Here is a 22,060-nt window from a genome sequence, read left to right on the forward strand (position 1 = left end):
GGAAACTATGGTCTTTCAGCTGTTACAGCATCTCTCCCAAGTATGAAATCGCTACATGTACTGAACACAGCCAACAAAAAACCATTTGTCCCACAGAAGCCTTATTTCACCGTATCACACAAGCATATGAAACTTGTCTTCATTACTCGCTTGGTTCTTGTGCTTCCTCAGTGCAGAAGCCTACTGACAATATTGCAAATTGCTTTAAAAATCCAAGCACATATGCTCATTTATCTATCCTCTGAAATTCCAATCTTCTGGTAAGTTGCCAAACCTCACATGGACATTGTAACTTTCCCTAAAGTATGTGATTTTTAGGAAAACATTTAAAAATAATGCAGACCTAAAAATAATCAAATATTCTGTGCAGAGTAAAAAGGAAAAAGAACATGAAAAACATCTTAATTCTGCCAAATGAATGAAACTGTCTACAAAACCGTAACTCATTCTCACTGAGATTTTTCCAAGGACAACTCCTAACCCTTTACTATAAGAATTAATTTAACAAAACGGGAAACCTCCACCTTCTTGAAGTGACAATGAACGTTACCATATGTCAAAAAGTAAAGCCACTTGCACTAATGGCTGTGTGGCAGAAGAAAAACAAATCTCTTACCAGATCACTGACAAGTGGAATTGGCTTTTTTTTGCGCAGATCAGGCATGCTATCAATGCCATAGAGACCACCTGCAGGCCTGGAAATTCAGGAGGAAAAAAAAAAATTAAAAATCTCACCAGCAGTGAGAGACATTAAAGAGATCAAAAAAACTTTCTTAAAACATCAATCTCCTTGCTAATATCATAGTCAATGAGAACAGGAAGAATCAGTTCACTGCATATGAAACTTAATAATAAACCAAAGTTGCTAACACACTGGAAAAAGTTCATTTTCCTATTCTCAGTTCTGAGGTCTGAGCTAGCTCAGAGTAGGCTGGTCACATGCTTGCACAGCACCCAGTGCTTCAGAGTCACTGCTGCCAGCATGGTGGGTGAAGGCAGCCTTATCCCCACTGCTTCTGTGGGGCACAGATTTGGCAGTGATACCCACCAGCAGAACCAGTGCTCCACGGCAGTAACTCACACATAACTTGATCTGTGGTAACTAAGCCCCACGCCTCTGCCTTCAAAAGTACCTTTTGTTCATTAGGGAGAGCTCGTTTTTTTAGTTTACTATTCGCATAGAGCATCATCGCAGGAAAGACTTTGGAAACTTGAAAACATCCTGTCTCTAGTATTTTTCCATCCCCTTTCTTTTTATTTGATTAATTTAGAGTTGGGGGAGTGGAGAGGGAGATGCTTTACTGGAGGAAGCAAAATCAGCCAGAAGATTATACTTAAGAAAGTGTAAAGTTAACGCTAAAAATGATTAAATGTTTATCTTCTTCACACGCAACAATCCGGATGTTCCTGCCTGGTGTCCATGTTTGGGAGGGAGCATGTCAAAGCGGATCAGCCCAGAGGCAGGATGCTGCTACCCATCATCTGATTTGAGGCTAGAACATACTTAATCCTGACCCTCGAGGTCCATATAATTATCAGGAAAAACCTCACATCTGAGGAGAAAGGAGATTATTTTTATTTCTATAAAAGGGACCATTCACGGTGCTCCACGTTTCAACCCATGCAGACATCTACACACAAGAGCTGCCATTTGCTGGTATAAGTGGCGATGGAGCAAAAGGGCCATTGCTCAAATAATTGTATCTGGATCCTGCTGTTCACTGGTAACACCACATGGAGGTAAGCCTATGCTTGAAGAAGGTCTGTTAATTCAGCTTAAAGGCCCCCATTAAATCAACTACATCCACCTGTAAGGCCTTGAGATAATGCTTTTGCTAAGGTTGGAAATTGAGCACACATTTCTCTACGCTGCACCAATCATTCATCTCAAACTCACAGAATCACAGAATCATCAAGGTTGGAAAAGACCTTGAAGATCAACCATTAACCTAGCACTGACAGATCCCAACTCCACCATATCCCTCAGCGCTAAGTCGACCCGACTCTTAAACACCCCCAGGGATGGGGACTCTACCACCTCCCTGGGCAGCCCATTCCAACACCTAACTACCCGTTCTGTAAAGAAATGCTTCCTAATATCCAGTCTAAACCTTCCCTGGCACAACTTGAGGCCATTCCCTCTTGTCCTATCACTTGTTACTTGGTTAGAGGCTCATCCCCAGGTCTCTGCAACCTCCTTTCAGGTAGTTGTAGAAGGCGATGAGGTCCCCCCTCAGCCTCCTCTTCTCCAGACTAAACAAACCCAGTTCCCTCAGCCGCTCCTCGTAAGAACTCAAGAGCAGGCCTGCAATGTGACTCCCTCCCTGCAATAAGCAGCCAGCTCCTCTGTGTCTCACTCAACTTCCCCATCTCCATGTTGCTCTTATGCCTTGTTAACACTAAGAATATGTTTTCTGAGGTCTTTTTCTTGGCTATAGAGACTGTAAAGGAAACCTCTACCACTTTGTCCTTAGCCATTTTTTTTTTCACCCCATACCATGCTGGCTTACACGTTTTTGCAGTTACATCATAAACTGGCTGGCACTTTTAACCTGAGTATTTTGCTGATTTGTTACACCACACCCAGCTGAAATGCTTTAGGACACTGTAAGTACAGGAAAGGGAGTATGGGTCAAACTGTTCTTACCGCAATAAAAGACACACATGGAGCTACTCTTTAAAAGAATCTAGGAAACCAAATTGCCACTACAAAATTGTACATGCCATGAAATTTGGGAGGCTGGTAAGTGACAAGAGGCAATCTGCACCCTTCAGCAAGCAGGACATACTCCAACCCCCTTTGAATACAGCCAAAAGTCAAAACAACATGCAGGGTGACCAAACCTATGTTATAGCAAACCATGCTCTAGGATGGACAAAGATGTCACGGCACAGCCTAGCACAAAGCTGTGAGTAAGAGGGAAACAGTCTCTTACACACCGAAACACGCTATAGCACTGTAATGGTAAAATTGACTCTTTTGACAGTGCGTAGGAGGGTGACATGTCCGAGCCACGGCTGAGTTGACAGCTGCTGCTGGCTGAACAAGGCTGGTGGGAAGGTGAGCAGTCACGTGTAGCTGCGCGAACTGCGTCGGCTCTGCATGCAGCGTGAGTCACATTTGCACCGCATCACCGTGCACGGCTCTCTGTGCTCCTACACAGCGAATGCAAACCACCCGCAGTCAGCTGTGACAGCTAGACCTCACAGCTGGGAATGGAACTCGGACATGAGAAAGGTGGAGATTTACAGCAGTTAATTAAAACTATTGGAATCTTTGGCCGAGAATGAGAACAGTTTTCCAATGCTATAAATCCTTATAGTGAGGTTACACGTTGTTTTTACTAGAGGCTACCCTCACTTCCAATAGAGAATTCCATAAAAAAAATTTGCCCAAGCTACACTGCAATAATCCCTTCTGGCTTATTATAGAAAAATCTGACACACACCAAGAAATACCTGCATAAAGTGTTTATATTGTCAGAAATAAGAAAATGTGATCAAACATGGAATTTTATCTGCTGCTCTAATGTTACAAACCCTTTCCCATACTAGTAATATACTGTTTTGGGGTAAAATAGGTGTCATAGAAGACTACCCAGATGATGACAAGAATTCCAGCATTATTTGAACCACAACACAGCTTATTGGTAAGTATTGAGTCAAAGATTTGCGTCAAATCACTTGAATTACGAAAGCATATGCAAAATAGAAAGGGAGAGTCCGTAGGCTGAAAAGATGCAACAAAATGGTCACAAGTAAAAATCCAGAGTCAACGCTCCTGCTAAAAGTCAATGGTACAGCTGGGAATTTATGCATCTTTTCTGCACAATTTCCAATGATTATTTTTCTCCTAATCCAGTTGAAAGGAAACTGTGATGCTTTGACATTTCCCAGGAAAGAAAAACATTAAAATTGAATGTTTTATAAATTCCAGATGAGCCTAAACAAGTTGTTGTACTTGAGAAACATGTCTAGTTGCAACCTGGTTTGTGGCAAAATATTTATGATAGACAGAGGTTTATGACAGAACCAGTTGTAAGCCAGAATGACAAGAGAAGCAGCATATTTGAAAGATGTTTGTATTTGCCACTGAAGAGAGGTATGCTAGTACCTAGACAGTTATACACTCAGATGACCTGCTTTTAGTTTGTTAATATTAAGAAAAAAAAAGAATTTTCAGCAACAATTCTTAATTTTAAAAATTATTCAGCTTCTGCTTTCAGCTACCTCAGCCTCTTTATTCAAGTACAATTTCTACTTCACTTAACAAAATTACAATGTTTGCACAGACAGAAGTACTGACAGTGCCTCAAATATGCCACTGTAGCTTTATATGTAACAGGGTAACTCTCCTCTGCAATCCATGCAATATTTATAGCATTATTATGGAGCACTGTATTGAGGAGTGAATAGCATTTCTGTGTGAGAAGATGATTTACACTAATAAATAAAATATACAGATATAAGATATTACACCCAGAGACTGATCCATAATACCAATTGTACTTTTTTTTGAAGCTATCTCTCCAAAACCAGAGATTACAGACAGGGAGCTACTGTTGCATTATGCTGAAAGTGAAAATAGCTTGGAGCATGTATTCATCTTTTAATACAAGTTTTATCACACAGATGCTTCCATTAAATCTTGAAAATTTAAGCAAGCAAAGATGGTTTGCAATGACAGAGGATGATTACTTCCTTCAAAGGACACCACTACTCTAACCTCATATGAGAGAAGAACTCTGAACATAAATGCTTTAATACACTTTGTGGCTAATAAGCCATAATGTGTTTAACAGTGGAATTAAAGGTTCACCTCCCATAACCACCTTTTCTGGAAAACCCTTGCATGTGGGGATACAGTGAATAAGTCAAACTTTGTCAAATTTACATTAGCCAGACTGTTTTGTTATATGTTGCATAGAAAGGGAAAAAAATTACAGACTAGAGCAAACATTGCCTTCAATTGACAAAACACATGTGTAAGGATTTCAGGACTGTATGTGTATTCATCTTGCAGGCTGGGAAATCACTTCGTGTGCATGAACCAATAAACTCAGTGCATTGTCTTCTTGTTAAAGCAGGAAAAGGTGCTGTTTATAGTTAGAATAAATCGCTGTCTTCTGCTCCTGCTAACTGTCAATTCTCCAGCAGCCTGCTCAGTGAAGTCCCGGGCTCCTTAGGAAAGCACAGGGTTGCTAGGCAGCTCCAGGCATCTGCACAGGTGTGGAGGACGCTTTGTGGGAATACCGACATCATGGAACAATGGACTCCAAAAGCAGAAAGCCATATAATAAAGCCTTCAATTTAACTTTCTGTTTTACTAGGGAAGCTTCCTTCAGTAGTATGAGAATTAACTTATACATGTAACAAGCCAACCTCTTGCTGAGATTTTAGTGCAAATCTGCTGCTGTGGCAGCTCCTAATGAGTACCAAACCAAACGGTATCACCCTAATCATGTACAAGGCACATAACCTAGCAGCTTTTAAAATGTGTAATTGTCTTTTTTTTTCCAGAGAGGATTTGAGGGAAGCTACCACGCTGGCACCTATTATGCAGAGTATCATGCTGAAATTACACACAACCAGAATTTGTCTGCTTCATTTGCTGCAAGTAGCATGTTGTGGAGAGAACGCATGACCTCTCGCTCTCCCCTGCGCAGAAGAGGCATGATGATCACTGCTTAAAAAAAATAACAAACTGCAATGATTTTCAGAGTTACTGCAGTTTTGACTACTACAATGTCCATAGGAATCACTGCAAAGACAGAAGACTTTCCCAAAGCTATTTTTTTCTTCTAAGAGAAAAAGACACAGCAATCTTTCTGAGCTACTCTCTCCCTTCCCTGGTGCCATCAGGGACTGATTCAGGAAAAAGGATCTCATCCACCTTGCTGTGGTGCTCAGCAAGGATTTTTTAACACTGCTGCCATAAGCACTTGCCGCCATCATGTTACAGATTATACATTGCAACTACAACCTTGTTCTTAACCACAGATCTCCTGAAGAGTTGCACAGCCCATCTCCAGCTGTTTAAGGGGAGACTGAAATACAGAAGCAGCCTCGCTCTAAGTGAGGCATGGACACTTGATTATTCCTGACAACAGACATTAAAAATATCAGAAGTGCTGTTTTTACTTAGGTTGAATGGCAGACCTCAAAGTACACTGTCATTGCAAACACATGAAAACAAGGTCTCAGAATACCACTTACCCTCCTTTGAGCCAGGGTGGTTTTGATGGATCAGCCTCATCTTGACCCTTAAATGGGGGAAAGGAACAATATGAAATTAGTTTCTGAAAACACCAGAAAAGTATTCAGATTATATTCTGAGGAATGATAACAGACCACACTGCATGCAGGCAAATGCATACAGAAACTCATCCAAGCACCTCCGATGACCAACATGTCAGGACAAGTCAAACAGACACAGCCAGGCTATGTGATTTCATTGAACACCTAGCACTGGAACCTGAAGAGCCTGTTCAGTGTACCTGCTCTTTGAAGAGGCAATCTCAAAGACCAATTTTTATTTTTTTTTCAACCCAACAAAAACATGAGTTATTGGAGAGCTCCTGTTACTACAGGTCACCACTTACTGAGCATGGTCATAATGAAGATGTTATAAACTAAAAGCACCTGTATGAAATGCACAAATGACTGATCAACATGAAGAACTTTGTACAAACACTTGTGAGCTTTTTTCATGCTCAACTGCAAAGACTCTTTAGCCTCCTAAGCGGGGAGGTCCCATTGCAGCTCCACCCATTCATATGCAAGTATTTAACTTCCAACAGGTGTCAAACAAGGGCCATCAATTGCACGATGATTGTAGGTGAACTGGGATCTCACAGTATGATGGAAAACACCAGACTGCAAATATAAGAATTCATATTCTTTAATTCAAACCATGTTCTTATGTTCATATTAGAAGTGTATTTATGGAGTGATGTTTCATTTCTTTGAAAATCATCAGTGGACTGATTAAAGCTGAGAAGTGCTTAAACACTTGCAACGTACCTGGAGGAAAAAAAAGTTTTTGGATAAGGGGAAAATGGTTTACCTATAACTGGAAACCTCTTTGTTCCAGTTTACAGTTCACATATTCTCCTGCAGTCCCTGAAAGAAAAGCTGGTTTCAAACAGGACTAAGCAAGACACACTGTTAATAGCTAACACTGCAATCTCAGATAATCATGTCTAGCAAGGGTATAAAGAGGCTGCAACTTGCACACGGTGGAAAACAAAGTATTTCCCAACCATGGGACTCATAACCTGAGAATAACAACAAAGTAAAGTATCTGTCAGTAAATAAGTTCCAGTTTTATGCAAGATAAAAGAACACAGGGTGAAAGAAAGATTCTTTTTTTGTCCTGTGCTTTGGGTGAGCTGTGCAACCTCAGGTTGTTCACAGATGACAGACAAGGTCTCCCAAGAAGAGCAGAAATAACAAAGGAAAACAAGTTTCTATTTGAGGTCTCAACTTGTATGGCAGCAAAAGTCCAAACTTTTTATTTGTTAGTCCTACAACTCCAGGGCTAGGCAGATCTGAAGACTACATAAATTTTATTATTTTATTTTTAAATGGGCATGAACAACATGACATTATCCATAACTGAATGGACACTCCAGTTTTTCTACGTGACCACACAGGCCTGCAGAGCAGGCAAGAGTCCAGACCCATGGTCCGGCGCAGGTGCACATCTACCCCACAGCCAAGGCAGCACACCAGGCTCCTGCAGGGATCGTGCTCTACGCATCTCTGCTCCAAGCTGGGCTTCCGAAACACCTCAGCCTGAAACCTACATTTCCTCTGGAGGGATCTGAATCAACTGCTGGTCAAAAGAGATGATTTCATGAAGCAAGTGCAATCAGATCCTTCAGAGCACACAAGGGAGGACACCTCTCTCTACCTTTGCCTTTGAACACTTGAAAGAGCTGTGGCTAGAAAGCAATCCTAAAATGGAACAATGCTTTGTACTGAACTGAGCTTGACACCAGTCGATTCAGCTGTACTGAACGACAGAGAATAACAAACACAAACATGGCAACATTTACTGGCAAAAGAAATTATTCCAACAGGGTTTTCAATCAGTTTATCTGAGAAACTCTAAATGTAAGCAGCCAATATTTGAGACATCAACAGACTAGAAATAGCATGGGCAATACTGCAGTCTGGACACCACAAAACCATCAAGAACTCTGTTCAGCAGAAAAAAAATTCGGGGAAAGCTGTTACCTAACTGAGCAATAACCATTTCCTACAGGCAACCATGAGTCAACAGAGAATGGCCAGGAGTGTGGATGCAGGGATGGGCAGAAACCATGATCAGGAAACAAACCTCCATCATCAACCAGATTGAGACATGACAAGTAAAAACTGCCAAGAGTCCAGATAAACTGTACTTCTGCTCATTTATTTTAATGACTTTTGCCAAGACTTTTAGACATATAAATAAAAAATAAAAAAAGAAGAGAAAGAGAGCTTCTCTAGGGTCAAGATTAAAAATCATCTGGGTACAACAGCACAAAAGAAAAGAAAGCTTTCACTAAGTGACAATATTGATGCAGGGGCAAGGCAGTGATGGCTGTGTGGAAACAGAAGCTATCACCTACTGAAAGCAAAGCGATAATTTGCTTCAGGCAACATTCTCCCTGAGAAAATGCTGAGAGAACCAGCACCTGACATCCATCATCAATGGGCTGATGCCTTGAGATCATAGAAGAGCCAGTGCAGTACCCACAGTTAAGGTGTGTGGGGAATGAGGGCAATGTGATCTAGACTAGTGTAGCCTCATTATTGGCTTCAGTAGCTTGAAAGGCTTCAGAGCAAAGCAAACATGAAGGAAAGAATTAACATAGACACAATCAGAAAACAGGAAAAAAATATAATACAGGGCACACCAGTTTTGAAAATGTACTTTCTTTGTTTGACAAAGCAACCATTTTTCTTTAGACCGTAAAATGAATTATCAACTGAATTTTCATTTTAACAAAAAAACTTTTGATGCAATGCTATGTGATGTTAATAAGGCTGGATAAGCTGAGAGGGAGTGGGGGGTTTTAAGGTGGGTAAATAAGTAACTGTAACTGAGCCAACCATGGACAACGCAATAAGGAAGCTAGTGGGAGTAAGTAGGATCTGCTGATCAAATCTGCCAATGACAAACACAGGAGAATTAGGAGAATTATTGACACAGAACTCAGATGCCCAAAGTCGAGAACTGATGGCAGTGAAGACTGCAACAATGGAGGACTAAATGTGGTACAAATGGCAAGGTCAGAGCCTCAAAGCCTGCTGTGAATTTGACTGCATACAAGACATTCCTTGGCAGAGAAAAACACGTGACAACGGACTAGTCATCACACTGGCCATGAGTCACTACGATACAGCCATGTAAGGAGAGAACATCATCCACAAATATGTCCAGTGAAATGTCTCCATAGAAATAAAAGCATAAATACCTCTGTACTGTGCTGGCAAGACTCCTTCAGAAAGGCATATACAATTTTTTTATTCTATACCAAAGTAAAAAGAATTCACAAAGGAAAATGGCAAAAGCAGCATGAAGATGTGAACACAATACTATAGGGGGAGAACAGGACAGCTTGCTTACTCTAGCAAGAAGAACCTTTTTCTGTGCTTATTCAGTAGACAGGAGAACATACTGCATGGAAGAAGAACTGTGGCGAAATATAAACAGATGAAAATTCAAAGGTGTCTAACCATGACAGTTCTGCAGTAGCCTTTCAAAAGGAGAAGCAAACACCAAACCTAACTAGTTTTAAAGGAGGAAATTGGGCAGTTTATATATGAGGCAATGGCACAATATCACACAGCAGCAGAAGGCTTGCAGTCACCAAGAAGTCCTCTGCAGTCCTTTGTTGCACTGACATACGTAGTCGAAGAACCAGAGGCTGCATTACCTACAAGTGTTGGCATGAGGGTTAACAGGGTCCAGACACCTCAGGGAACAGAACAGAACAGAATCATCTAGGTTGGAAAGGACCTTGAAGATCATCTAGTCCAACCATTAACCTAACACTGACAGTTCCCAACTCCACCATATCCCTCAGCGCTAAGTCGACCCGACTCTTAAACACCCCCAGGGATGGGGACTCCACCACCGCCCTGGGCAGCCCATTCCAACGCCTAACAACCCGTTCTGTAAAGAAATGCTTCCTAATATCTAGTCTAAACCGTCCCTGATGCAATTTGAGGCCATTACCTCTTGTCCTATCACTTATTACTTGGTTAAAGAGACTCATCCCCAGCTCTCTGCAACCTCCTTTCAGGTAGTTGTAGAGGGCAATGAGGTCTTCCCTCAGCCTCCTCTTCTCCAGACTAAACAACCCCAGTTCCCTCAGCCACTCCTCGTATGACCTGTGCTCCAGACCCTGCACCAGCTTCGTTGCCCTTCTCTGGACACGCTCGAGTAATTCAATGTCCTTTTTGTAGTGAGGGGCCCAAAACTGAACACAGGAATCGAGGTGTGGCCTCACCAGTGCCGAGTACAGGGGTAAGATCACTTCCCTGTCCCTGCTGGCCGCGCTATTTCTGACACAAGCCAGGATGCCATTGGCCTTCTTGGCCACCTGGGCACACTGCTGGCTCATGTTCAGCCAGCTGTCAATCAACACCCCCAGGTCCCTCTCTGACTGGCAGCTCTCCAGCCACTCCTCCCCAAGCCTGTAGCGCTGCTGGGGGTTGTTGTGGCCGAAGAAGGGAGTGACAGTTAAACAAAGTAATCCATAGTTTACACCACTGTTGTGGGTAGGAACACTTCATATATTCCTCTTCATGTAAAGAAGGCAAATAGTAATGCTGTTTATATGGATTTTCTGCAGCTGGGGAGTTTCCCACCCTCTGAAGGCACCACTCCCACCAGGACATAGGAGGGCTCAGCTGCTCTGGGTCTTGTCACCAGCCATGGATCTGCTCGAGTTCAGCCCATGACAACAGTCTGGTTTGCTTAGAGCCTGGGCAAGCTGAGGAAATGACAGGCAGATGAGAAAACTGTACAACTGTGAAAGTTTTAGTCCTTCCCCCCAAAAATGGGAGGGCAAAGGGAAAGTAGACCTGATTAACACCTAGACATCCACATGTTTTATGTCACAAAGTGTTTTGCTGGATTATGCTTCATTTCTCTGCACAGCTCTGTCACTTGATCTCTTCTTCAAAGCAGCCAGACCAGTCTGAATCTGAAATTATTCATTTTTTTTAAAGTATCCAGTACGCACATAAAGCAGCAAAAAAGATGGACAAGCAAACATGTAAGCAAAACAGCTCATCACAACTCTATTCATTTTTTTTTATTTCTGATGCTGATGGATGACAGTTCTACACCTACTGTCCAACAAATACCTTCAGCTGGGAAAGTGCTTGTCACCCCTAGTAATGCGGTATATTCACTCACAGTAACACATGCTGCAATCAGTTGCTGAAAGGTCTTCTCCAAGTAATTAAAGTTTCTTATCAACCAAGAACCAGTTAGCTTAATAATACCAGTGACAGAGTAGCATAAATTTAATACCCTGGATTAAACAAGTCAACAGACATGATCATTTATGGCACAGTATTCAGTCATATAGATGGCAATGTTTAGTGAAGCCTAAAAAGCAAACTAATAGAAGTTTTGCTTACTCAGGAAAAGCAGCAACTAGGCTTATAAGTAATTTAAGAAGTCATTTAACTGAACTGCAGTTTGTAAATTTCACAATTTATCTCATACACAAGAAGATGTTTTAATGGACAGTACAAACAATTATGTGCTTCTGTAGAAGAGAAAGTCCATAAAATGGACCAAGACACATTAAAAAATATATAAAAATCACCAAGTCTGAAGCAGCATAAGGAAAAGGAAGAACATCCCCAGATCTGTTAGCCCTCGCCATATAAATCCATCTCTCCACATAAAAGGCTTTCCTAACAATGTAACTTTCCACCTCATTTAAGTATTGTGTCTAGCACATTATCTTCTTAGACAAAAAACTGATGTAAAGCATGGAAAGCGGCTTTATTTAAACAAATAAGAAAAAAATCAATAATGACTTTTTGTTTTGAAAATCATCCTAACTTGTTTTCAAATACCATGCTTCATTATTAAACCTCAAAAACCTCAATTTAGCTATAGATTAATCTGAATCAAGCTAAAACAAGGAGCAACTGTTTCACTGCCTAAATTAAACTTCTGGTCATGCCTAATTAGATCATTTCTTCAGGGGTATTAGCAGAATCAGACTGGACTAAACCAACCCAATTGAACGACTTGGTCTTGGGGTTCAATATCTTCATTGACTCAAGTATGCTACATTTTACATGGATTCCAAAACTGCAACAAGGCAAGGGATTATTTTAAATTCACTGTATTCTGCAACAGCATCCATTTAAATAATAACTGAAGGGCCCCGAAGGAAGCTCCTTCCACCTGATGTATCTTTCAGTACCAGTTTTCCAGCTGCCGGATAAGCAGTTTAAAGGAGGCTGCAGTGTTTTTGCACTGAAGCCAGAAGAGGACAGAATTTGACCCCACTCTTTCACACCAGTTATCTCTGCATTCCTGAAAAAGCAAACTGCTGACACATGAGCCAAGAAAGCTTAAAAACGCAAATTTATCAAACTCAAATGATGAGATCTGCATGGAGGCCCAAAAGCCATGCAACGTTCAGCCTACTCCAGGAAGCTGATCTAACCTGACTCATACAACTAGGGGAGAGGCAGAAGCATGTCAGGCACTGAATCCACACAGCATAGGTTCAAGAAAATAAAACAGTTGAGAATCCAAGAGCCAGAAATTTCTCTATATGAGGTACAGTTGTAAACACAAACTAAGATGTTACACAGCGGTTGTCAAAAACATTCTGTGGATCCTCTTATGGGGAAGGAGTTACCTGTTGCCCACAGGGTGATAAGCTGAGAGGCAACTGGTTCATGAGTGGAGAGGCAATAGCTGTAGGTATTAAGGGAAAAGTCCTGCCCTTCCCATGGGGCACACAGCCCTGCTCAAAGCAAAGAGCAGCCTATAGCTAGATATAAAGGCACGGGATCTGCAGCAGACACCTCCCAGCATTCATAGTCTTGCTTAATTTCAGTATTATAACCCATAGTAGTACTTTTGACTGTAATTACTGTAAGTGTACGAACCAGAGAAAGATGGAATGAAATAATACAACTGAGGAAAAATGAGGAAGTACTTTGTTTAAACAAGATTCATAAAGAGGAAGACTGGAAAAGACAAGATAAACAATTTGTACTCTGCTAATGTGGTGCCTGTGCACATTATACACACCCCACAGAGCACTGAAGGGGGGAGATCACTCCAAGTATTCATGTTTTGCTCTTTGAACAAGGTAATACACACTGAACAGACTCTTAACTCACACACAGTGTTAACAATTCCTCTGACAACCATAACATGCTAAACTGAATCTCGGTGCCTCAGTGGGAGCAAATTGGCTACATGAAGACAAGGCATGCACACACAGGAGTTTCATAAAGAGATGCTGGTTACAAGGGACTACATGTACAACCTGGAGCTCTCCTCTACCTCCTTCTGTGAAGAAAAAGAGAGAAGAAGGAGAGGAACAAAAGTTAATAGACCAGCTTTCTACCATGAGCTCTGTAAAATGATTTCAGAAAGTGGGGTAAACATTTGCCGTAAGTTGACAAAACATTTGTGCAGCAGAGAGCTTTCCCACGTGCTTCCTGGGACGTACACCGGTTAATTAATCTCTACCAATTAATCTCGAGTTAAACTAATCAAATTTCATCCATAACTGCACATGTATTAGAACATACACTTTTGAGACCTGATTTTCAGAGTTACAGTTCCTGTTTTATTAACTCAAGAATTTTATGTAATCTTAGTACAGAATTGAAGCTGCTATTTACCATACTGGAAAGAGAACCTGTATTTATTACAGAGAGGAACAGATTTTTTTCTCCTTTTCCCCCAGACTGCATCCACTGCCTGGATCTGAAGCATCCCCCCTCCTTCCCTCCTCGCCCCCTGTACATTTTGCCCATTACAAGGAAACTGGTAGCTCCCACGGAACACATTTTGCTTTTGCAAATACCATAATGCAGAGAGATATTTTCTGGTTTTATAAATCTAGGCAATTCTCATCCGAGAAAAAAAAAAAAATCCAGAAGCCTCCTACACTAAATCTCATGTTTATGGATAGGCAATTTTAAGGCTAGTAAAGTTATATGAGAGTCATACTCAAAACTTCCGGTACAGACATGGTATTTTTTAAGTCTTCCAATCAGATAATTCTGTATCTGCATAGAAGAATCATATTACTCATTTGCATATGAAAGGTGGAAGGGAAGGAATATCTTCATGGCAACAAGGGCCACTCAAATTAGTTTAAAAGCTAAAATAGTTTTTAAAGTTACTGTCTATATGGGTGTAATTACACACATGCAATCACTAAGACAGGAAAATAGAGAAGCTATTTTAACTCAATCACTAAGGAGAAGTCAAATTACTTTCGCAAATGAAGTGCTGGATTGTAGCTAAAATAAAACCTCTACTTTCCACCTTAAGACATGTCTGCATGGATCCTCATCAGGGAGGAAAGCCACCGGACCACCCTGCAGGTCCTCAGCTAATGGAGGAGAAAAATGCAAGCGTCAGGATGCTGCTGTCTTCAGCGTAACAGCCGGGGCTGCAGCAGTGCCATGTTTTGCAGTCAGCTCTGCACAGACCTGCCAACCTGGAGAAGCTGAGGAAATTTGGGGTCCATCCTAGACTCAAACAGGAACAAGCATTTTTGGACACAGACACTTCTGACTGTTCCCCTCTACACTGACTGTCTATACTATCCTCCTGCCTGTCCCCATCTTTTAAGCAAAATCTTCTCATCTAGGCAGACCCAATTCCACTCCAAGTCCTCTGGTTTTGTCCTTCTTTTTGCACAGTCACTCCAAACCCTTCAAACCCAAGGCCAATCTCTCCTGACTTGGTCCCTGGGGTTGTTTCAGCGTGCCCCTGACAGATCCAGACTTCCCTTATTCCTGGGGTTTTAACTGCTTTGTATTTGAACCAGATTCCTTCCTGATGTCTCCTGAGAAGTCTCTGACTGCAGAAGATGCGGAAGACCCATACTCGGTGTCCCCTCTCAGGTCTGCCACAGCTCTCAGTCACACTGAGCAGGGAAAGCCCTGCTTTAGGCCCTGGCTGGAAAACACTGAGGACAGATGGAGTCTCTGGCAGTGCAAGAGCTCAATGCAGCAAGCTACCAGTGAGCATATGCAAACTACACATTTTTCAAAAGCTTATTCACTTCGCTCATTTGGGGCTGATTTTCCACTGAAAAATCCTTGACACAGACTAGCACTGCCAAATTTTAAGGCCTGAGGGCACTAGAGCTTCTCTAATATAGGTCAAACTTACTTTTCTACAAACACAAAGCAATAAATCTTGCATTAGACTCATTTTTGAAAAAAATTATTATTATTTTGACTCAAATTCCATACGTATATTTGATTTCTGAGCCCCTTTAGTTTAAAGCCATTAGGGACAGTTTCAGGCCAAATATAAAGTTTGTCAAAGCTCTGAGCAACTGCAGACAAAGATTGAAAAATCTTCTGATTATGTTTCATTACAACAGGTGTGGTCACAGCATCATCAACAGTGTCTAACTTGGTTAAATCCCCATCACAGAATTCTTTCACCATTCCACTTTACAGCAGTCAACTTACATCTAACAAAAATCTCTACCATTCCAGGGCTATTTTTAAACATGCATGAAATCAAACTATCTTCGTCTTCATTTATGCTTTTTTTTTTTTTTGCTTTTTTTCCAATTCAAACTTTAAAAAGCTTGCTCAGATTTTCAGAGGATATTTTATTTTTTCTCTCTTGACTTTGAACTAAACACAACAATTATTTACACGCATCTGCCAAGTTCTAAATTATTCTGGTAATTTGCATCTGCGTGCAACTATAAATAATTTAAACCTTTATGCCAGTGCATCATCTCTGATTCACCAAAACACACAGATTTACCAACACCTTCAAAGTTATCATCCATTCCTTTGCTGCAGACTGCTGCCAAACACATTTAATAAAATACCTTGAACTGAACTTTCAAGTGGGCATGAGTAATACAGTGGTTCAGGCTCAGCATCAAAAAGCCAGCAGGCAGCACTGGGTTTTCAGTGGACCTGACCCAGGAACTTAATAGCCTATTAAGAACAAATTATATTTTTAAAGTAAGACATAAAGACTCATCTGCAGCTGGGAAAAAAAGCAAACCAACAACCTTTCAGTGCATTCTGAGTGTGATGCTTTTTCCAAAGGAAGAAAATTAGGGCCTGGCTCAAACTTATTCCAAGTACAGCAAAGAAACACATAGAACTGTTGCTTCACTTTCTCAGAAAATGCATGCCAAAACAACCCTATGTCAAACTGAACTACTATATGATTAATTTTGCCCTGCTCTACAGCCCTTGGCAATACTGTCATCCCCATCTCTCACTCTGGCTACTGCCAAGCGGTTTTTCACCCCTGCTTCCTTGCTCGCTTCCTCCATCCTGCATGAGCACTGCTGCTTTGATTATGTCCCTCAACCTCCATGTCAGGCAGGCGTGCTCTTCCCTTCCCACTTTCCCTGACTTGTTCTGATGGTCTGGCTTGCTTTGCTTCCTCACATCTCCTCCAGGGTTTTTCTCCAAGTTCCCTCCCTTTTCTCATCCCTCAACCAGTGTTTTCCACTACACTCGACTCCTTTAGACTCCTCATGTCTCTCAAAGCACATTTCCTACACTATGATTTCATCCCATACTTACAACTTCAGTTGTCATATCTACCATATAGGTATGCCTTTATATGAGTGTCACACAAGCAGCAACTCTTTGTCACATCACTAGATGATGTTCAGGAGAACTGAACGAAGGAGGCTCAGGACTGCCAATCCACTCTGGAGACAGATCTAAAATACCAAAGTCCAGCTGTGATCATCCTCCTCCTTAACTATTCTGTCTGCTTCTTGCCTTGTGAACATGCCTGTACTGCTCAAATTTTGCTGAGTGAGCGGCCTCCTCTCACATTCAGAAATAGGTTGTTTCAATACTTTTGTTGCGCTTTGGCAAATATTAATGCAAACCACTGTCTGTTCCCTCAGGTCCTAAAATTAGGACACATGTCCAGGACTTGAGCATACACAAACACTAACAACAACAATAAAAAAAAGTCGTGAATTAAGAGAAAATAAAAACAGCTTTCTGAATTTAAAAAAAAAAAATCAGTTTCATCTGTACTATCTATATTTTAGTAATCTAAACATTCCCTCAAAACACAAAAAAGCATATGTATCTGTGCCAAGCTTGCTAACAAACCCTAGTGTTTCCCTCATTAAAAACCTATTGTTTTGGATCAACTCTACACTAAGGACCTAATATAAAATAAGAAAGCAAATAGCTGATTACAAGCTTTGTGGTCTGCATAACTGAGAAGGTCACTGGTACAGAAGACAAATACCAACTGACAGATTTTTTCTTCACAGCAAAAGCACAGTCACTGGAAAAGACACTTGGAGCAAAACAACTCTTCCAATGGTAAAAAGAGCACTCATTATTCTGACTAGCTTTCGTGATTGCAAGGAGAAAAGTGAACAAAATATTTGATACAAGAAGGTTCACAATAAGGATGTGAAGATTTCAACCTCTAGTTCCAGTATCTTCCACTCATGAAACAAAGCCTCTTCCCTTAACTGTACAGTAATTTGGACAGAGATGACACTGAGAAAGTTTTCTCCCTGCCTGGAGAGGGAGGGGGCAAATGGACCTACACTTCAAGGTTAGGTTTCATTTTACCAAATCAAGGCCTATTAAAACACATCCCATCAAAACACTTCAGTCTTTTCTATCTCCCACATCCTCAGGAAAGGGTTAACCAGCACTGCTCTACCACTTCATCAGCTCACATCTGCTGTGGTCAAACACTTCATTATCTGTGCTGGCAATAACGGATGTAGCTCCACAGAAATGGAAAATTTCTCATCTCATGGACAAGTTATAGAAACAATACCAAAACACAGGTCTCAACTTTTTTATTTTTATTTTTAAAGGTCTCTACTAGGATAACAACTAGCAGTGATTAAACACGGAGAACTCCCACTTCGTGATGGAGCCACTTGAAGTCTGGATCCACTCAACTCCCAAAACTGCAAATCTGGCTACTTATAGCTCAAATGCACACTTTGTTATCACATCTTAACTATTTAACAAGAAACCAAGTCACGAATTATGACAAAAACCCCTAACACCTGCTATTTTGAAGATGCACTGCAAATCTCTCAAAAAAAGAAAAAAAAAGAAAAGAGGTAAAGCTTGCTAACTTGCATTTCAGTGTGTTACACAATAAATTTTAGGGTTTTTTGGTCAGTACTGTTATACAGAGTATGTGTAGTTGTCTTTATAACTATTTGCTCACAACTTCTAATAAACTATTCTCCCACAGAATGAGGTGTTGGCTACTGGCTGCACAAATACCAGATTTTGACATCTCCTTAAAACCATTTTTTCAGTTTACCTGAATTTGTCTCGTCAGCAGAAATCCAGTTTCCTTCCTGCGCTAATTCTTTTAAGAGTCTCCTACGCATTTGTCTCTTTTCTCTCAGCACATTTTTGAAATTGTTGATGCATTTGTTCAGGTAGATGGTCTCCGCGCACACCTTGTCAAGGCTCATGGGTCTGCACTCCTTTGCTGGCTCAGGTAGAGAGTTCACATCTCTTCCAAGCTCCTCAGGAGCTGAGCGCTGCCCAGCGGGCATTTCACAGTCAGATGATGGCATCAGACTGGAAACAGGAGGCTCATGTGGAACAGAGGAAAGACTGGAAGGAACAAACTGCATCTGAGCAGATGCTTCGCTGTTGACAGTTGTGTTTGCCTGGCTCTCAGAGGACTGACTGGGAGGGGTTTCTGCAAAGTTGTCAGAGCTGCCACACATACCTGAACTGGTCAGCATGAGGGTATTGTCATCATCCATCTGTAAGCCACTATCATTTTCCAAAAGGATTTCAGAATCGCTTGTCTCCAGTTTGTGAAACACCACCTGCAGAGCAGACCTGAAGTGATTAATAGCTTTCCCAAGCTTATTAGTGTAAAACTTCATATCTACAAGATCAATGTTATCCCGGGAATGGTCAAGGAAATACTGGGAATTTTCCAGGACATCCCTAAAGACCTGATCAGTTGGATCTTGATCATTCAGGTCCATTTGGATCATATCTTTCAAGCTGTCACTACTATCAGCCATTTCATCTGTTGTATGATCATAGCTAATGGTTGTCACCCCACTAGAAACATCTTCTCTTTGAGTATCAACTTTCTCCACATTGGTAAATTTGCATGGGGTATCACAGTCTGTTTCAATTTCTTCTGTGGTTATCCCCTCATCTTTATCTAGAAGGGAAGAACAATTCTCAGTGACGTTTTCAGTGTCAAGCCTGTGCTCACTATCATTGCTTGAAGCACACATCTGGCTTGCTTGACCCAGAGAATCAGATGAGCAGCAGTAATTTCCATCACCCACTTTGGCCAAATTGATCACTTGTGGATTTTGTAGAGGTTCAGAAAGGGCCTGGGGAATGTCACTGTCACCTGAAGGCTGGCCACTGCAGCTTATTGTTTGTGCTTCCTTCCCAGTTTCAGGTATTGAGTTGCTTTTCTTAGACAAGGTTGACTTCTGCACAGAATCAAGTCTCTCCCCTACACACTGTGATTTTCTGCTCGTGCTTTTATATTTAACTTGGCACGAGTCCGTTCGAAGGTGCCCAACTGCATCAGTTCTCTGAGCTGCATCAGGATTCACTGAGTTGCGATGATTTTTCTTGAAGCCAGAGTGTGAAGAAACTGAATCTGTTTTGCGGCCCCTCTGGCCATTCTGCCTCTTTTGCTCTTCACTGGTAACAATCCGGATCCCTGAGCTTTGCAGAAGGATAGACTTCTGTAAAATAAAGTCTCTCTGTTCACAGCTGACAAGTTTCACAACTGCTGGTCTTGGCATTAGTGGCTTGCCTGTACCAATATCTGATCTATAAGCATCTTTTATATACTTACTGCACTGGATACCATTAAAACAGTGATACTCAGACAAGAAGCTGCAGATAAGCTCTACTGTGTTTTCACCATCTTTTTCTGGGATACCATAAAAATATAATACTGGTTCTTCTTTGTGTACCTCCCTACTTGGCTCTCGAGCATGTGTACCCTGGCTTTTGCCAGTGGAACCACCTTGCAAGCCTTCTATCTCACTCAAGACTGTATCCACGCAGCTCGAGACTTCATCCACAGAGCCTTTTATCAAGGTGAGGTGCTGCCGGAGTTCTGCAATCTCTGTCTGGATGCGACTTATTCCCTGGAGCTCTTTAACAATGTAATCGACCACATCAGCCGAGCGATCTCTTGATTGCCGTCTACGACTCTTGTATGCAGTGGTCTTTTCCTGGGGAAAGCACCCTTGCCTTTCAGCTACCTCCCTCCAGTTCATAGTAACGCTTAGGGAGGAAAGGTCCTGCCCCTCAGATGCTCTGCCCTTTCTTTCAGAAGAGGTCTGCATCGTACCATCAGAAGAACTTCCCTGCAAGTCCTTCTTGTTCTGTTGAACCGAGCACGGTATTTTTACATAGCCATCCCAGTTTAGTTCCACCTCACCAACACACACTTCGCTCACTCCCTTGGAATCACATGCTCCGTCCTGATGAAAGTCCCCTCCAGCAGTGGAAAATTCAGTGCTGGCAGAGCTCCTCTTTATTCCACAAACAAACATGTCTGTTTCGATCTCCACCGGGGAGAGCTGGCAGTGATGAGCGTGGTTTGGATTCTCATCTACCTGGCCTTGAAGAAGCCTCTTCATTTTGTCCCGTAGAAACAAATGGAGTTTTTGCTTCCGGAATTTCTTCCTGCCCCACAGTTTTACAACAGGTTTTCTGTGCAGAAGTGCAATTTCATTTTCTTGCTTTTTCAATCTACTTCTAGCAAACATCATCAGCAGCTGCACCTGTGTTTCTCATAGTGCTACAAGCTGCACAAGCACACATCAATCACTTCCCAACGCACAACTCTCATCCAGTTTTTATTCTGTCACGAAGCAGCTACCAAAAGAGGGGAAAAAACATTACAGTTTGGTTCAGATAGAAATAGCCAAAGTAACTTAAGTATCAGAATTAAAAAAACAGCATCCATGTAAAAGCAGACAGAAAGAGGATGTCCTATTTAAAGTATACAAACATTGTCTTGGTTTTGGCCACCTCCCCAGATCAGGTCCTTCTTTGTCAAAATAAGTGTTCCTTGCTCCCTCTTCTATCCAAGAAAGTAAAAAAAAAAAAAAAAAAAAGAATAAAAAATCAATTCTGTGGCCATTTTGCAAATTACTGTAAACTGAGCTCCTGGCAGTGGTGCACTGTGTGATTTAATTACCCCCCTGAAAACATAATTCTAACAGTTATTAGAGATTCTAACCTTGCACATTTCCTTTCCTTTCGAGTACACAATCTTCATCCTTTCTTGCTTCAAAGCAAAGCAGAAATCAAGTTCAACTTGGCACAGTACCAGCTATCCCACAAGAATTGCATGAAGTGATGTAAAGTGTCAGGAAGACTGGACGACAGATTTTAAGTGTAAAACCTTTCTGCTATTTTAATATTTTGCTACCAAACACTAAAAAAACCCCAAAACCTCAAAGCTTTCAAGCTCCGAAGCTAACCTGCAGTTAAATATGCCACACTCAGCATATGTACGAACAGGCTGAGCTGACAGCATGAAGATTCTGCACGTCATTTCTACTCCAACCCTCAAGATTTTGCAGTGGATCTTTTTCCCAATTTAAATCCCCTCTGTAAAGAGCATAATAAAAAAAACCTATATTAACTACTTCAAAACTTTCATGTGTCTTCACTGCTGTACCTACTAAGCAACACACAATCTCCTTTTTCCTCCAGAGAGTATGGCAGACAGAGACCCATAAAGAGGTCCTCATGGAGCCAAAGTGACTGGACAATGCCAATGTCTTTGACGATTCAGTTTGGACTTGCTGCTAAAGCACATATA

At 41.4% G+C, this 22,060-nt stretch overlaps 1 protein-coding gene across 2 annotated transcripts in view; it reads right to left on the reverse strand.

The window, feature by feature from the left end:
• Nucleotides 1–22,060, reverse strand: part of UNC13B (unc-13 homolog B) — a 219,561-nt gene that overhangs the window by 86,686 nt on the left and 110,815 nt on the right. For both annotated transcript variants that reach the window (XM_074812733.1, XM_074812732.1), the window contains exons 11-12: nt 6,217–6,263; nt 617–695 (exon numbers count right to left, since the gene is read on the reverse strand). In XM_074812733.1, the coding sequence (XP_074668834.1) occupies nt 617–695; nt 6,217–6,263 (126 nt within the window). The remainder of the gene's footprint in view (nt 1–616; nt 696–6,216; nt 6,264–22,060) is intronic.

The sequence above is a fragment of the Strix aluco genome, chromosome Z (assembly GCF_031877795.1).
Source record: "Strix aluco isolate bStrAlu1 chromosome Z, bStrAlu1.hap1, whole genome shotgun sequence".
NCBI lineage: Eukaryota > Metazoa > Chordata > Aves > Strigiformes > Strigidae > Strix > Strix aluco.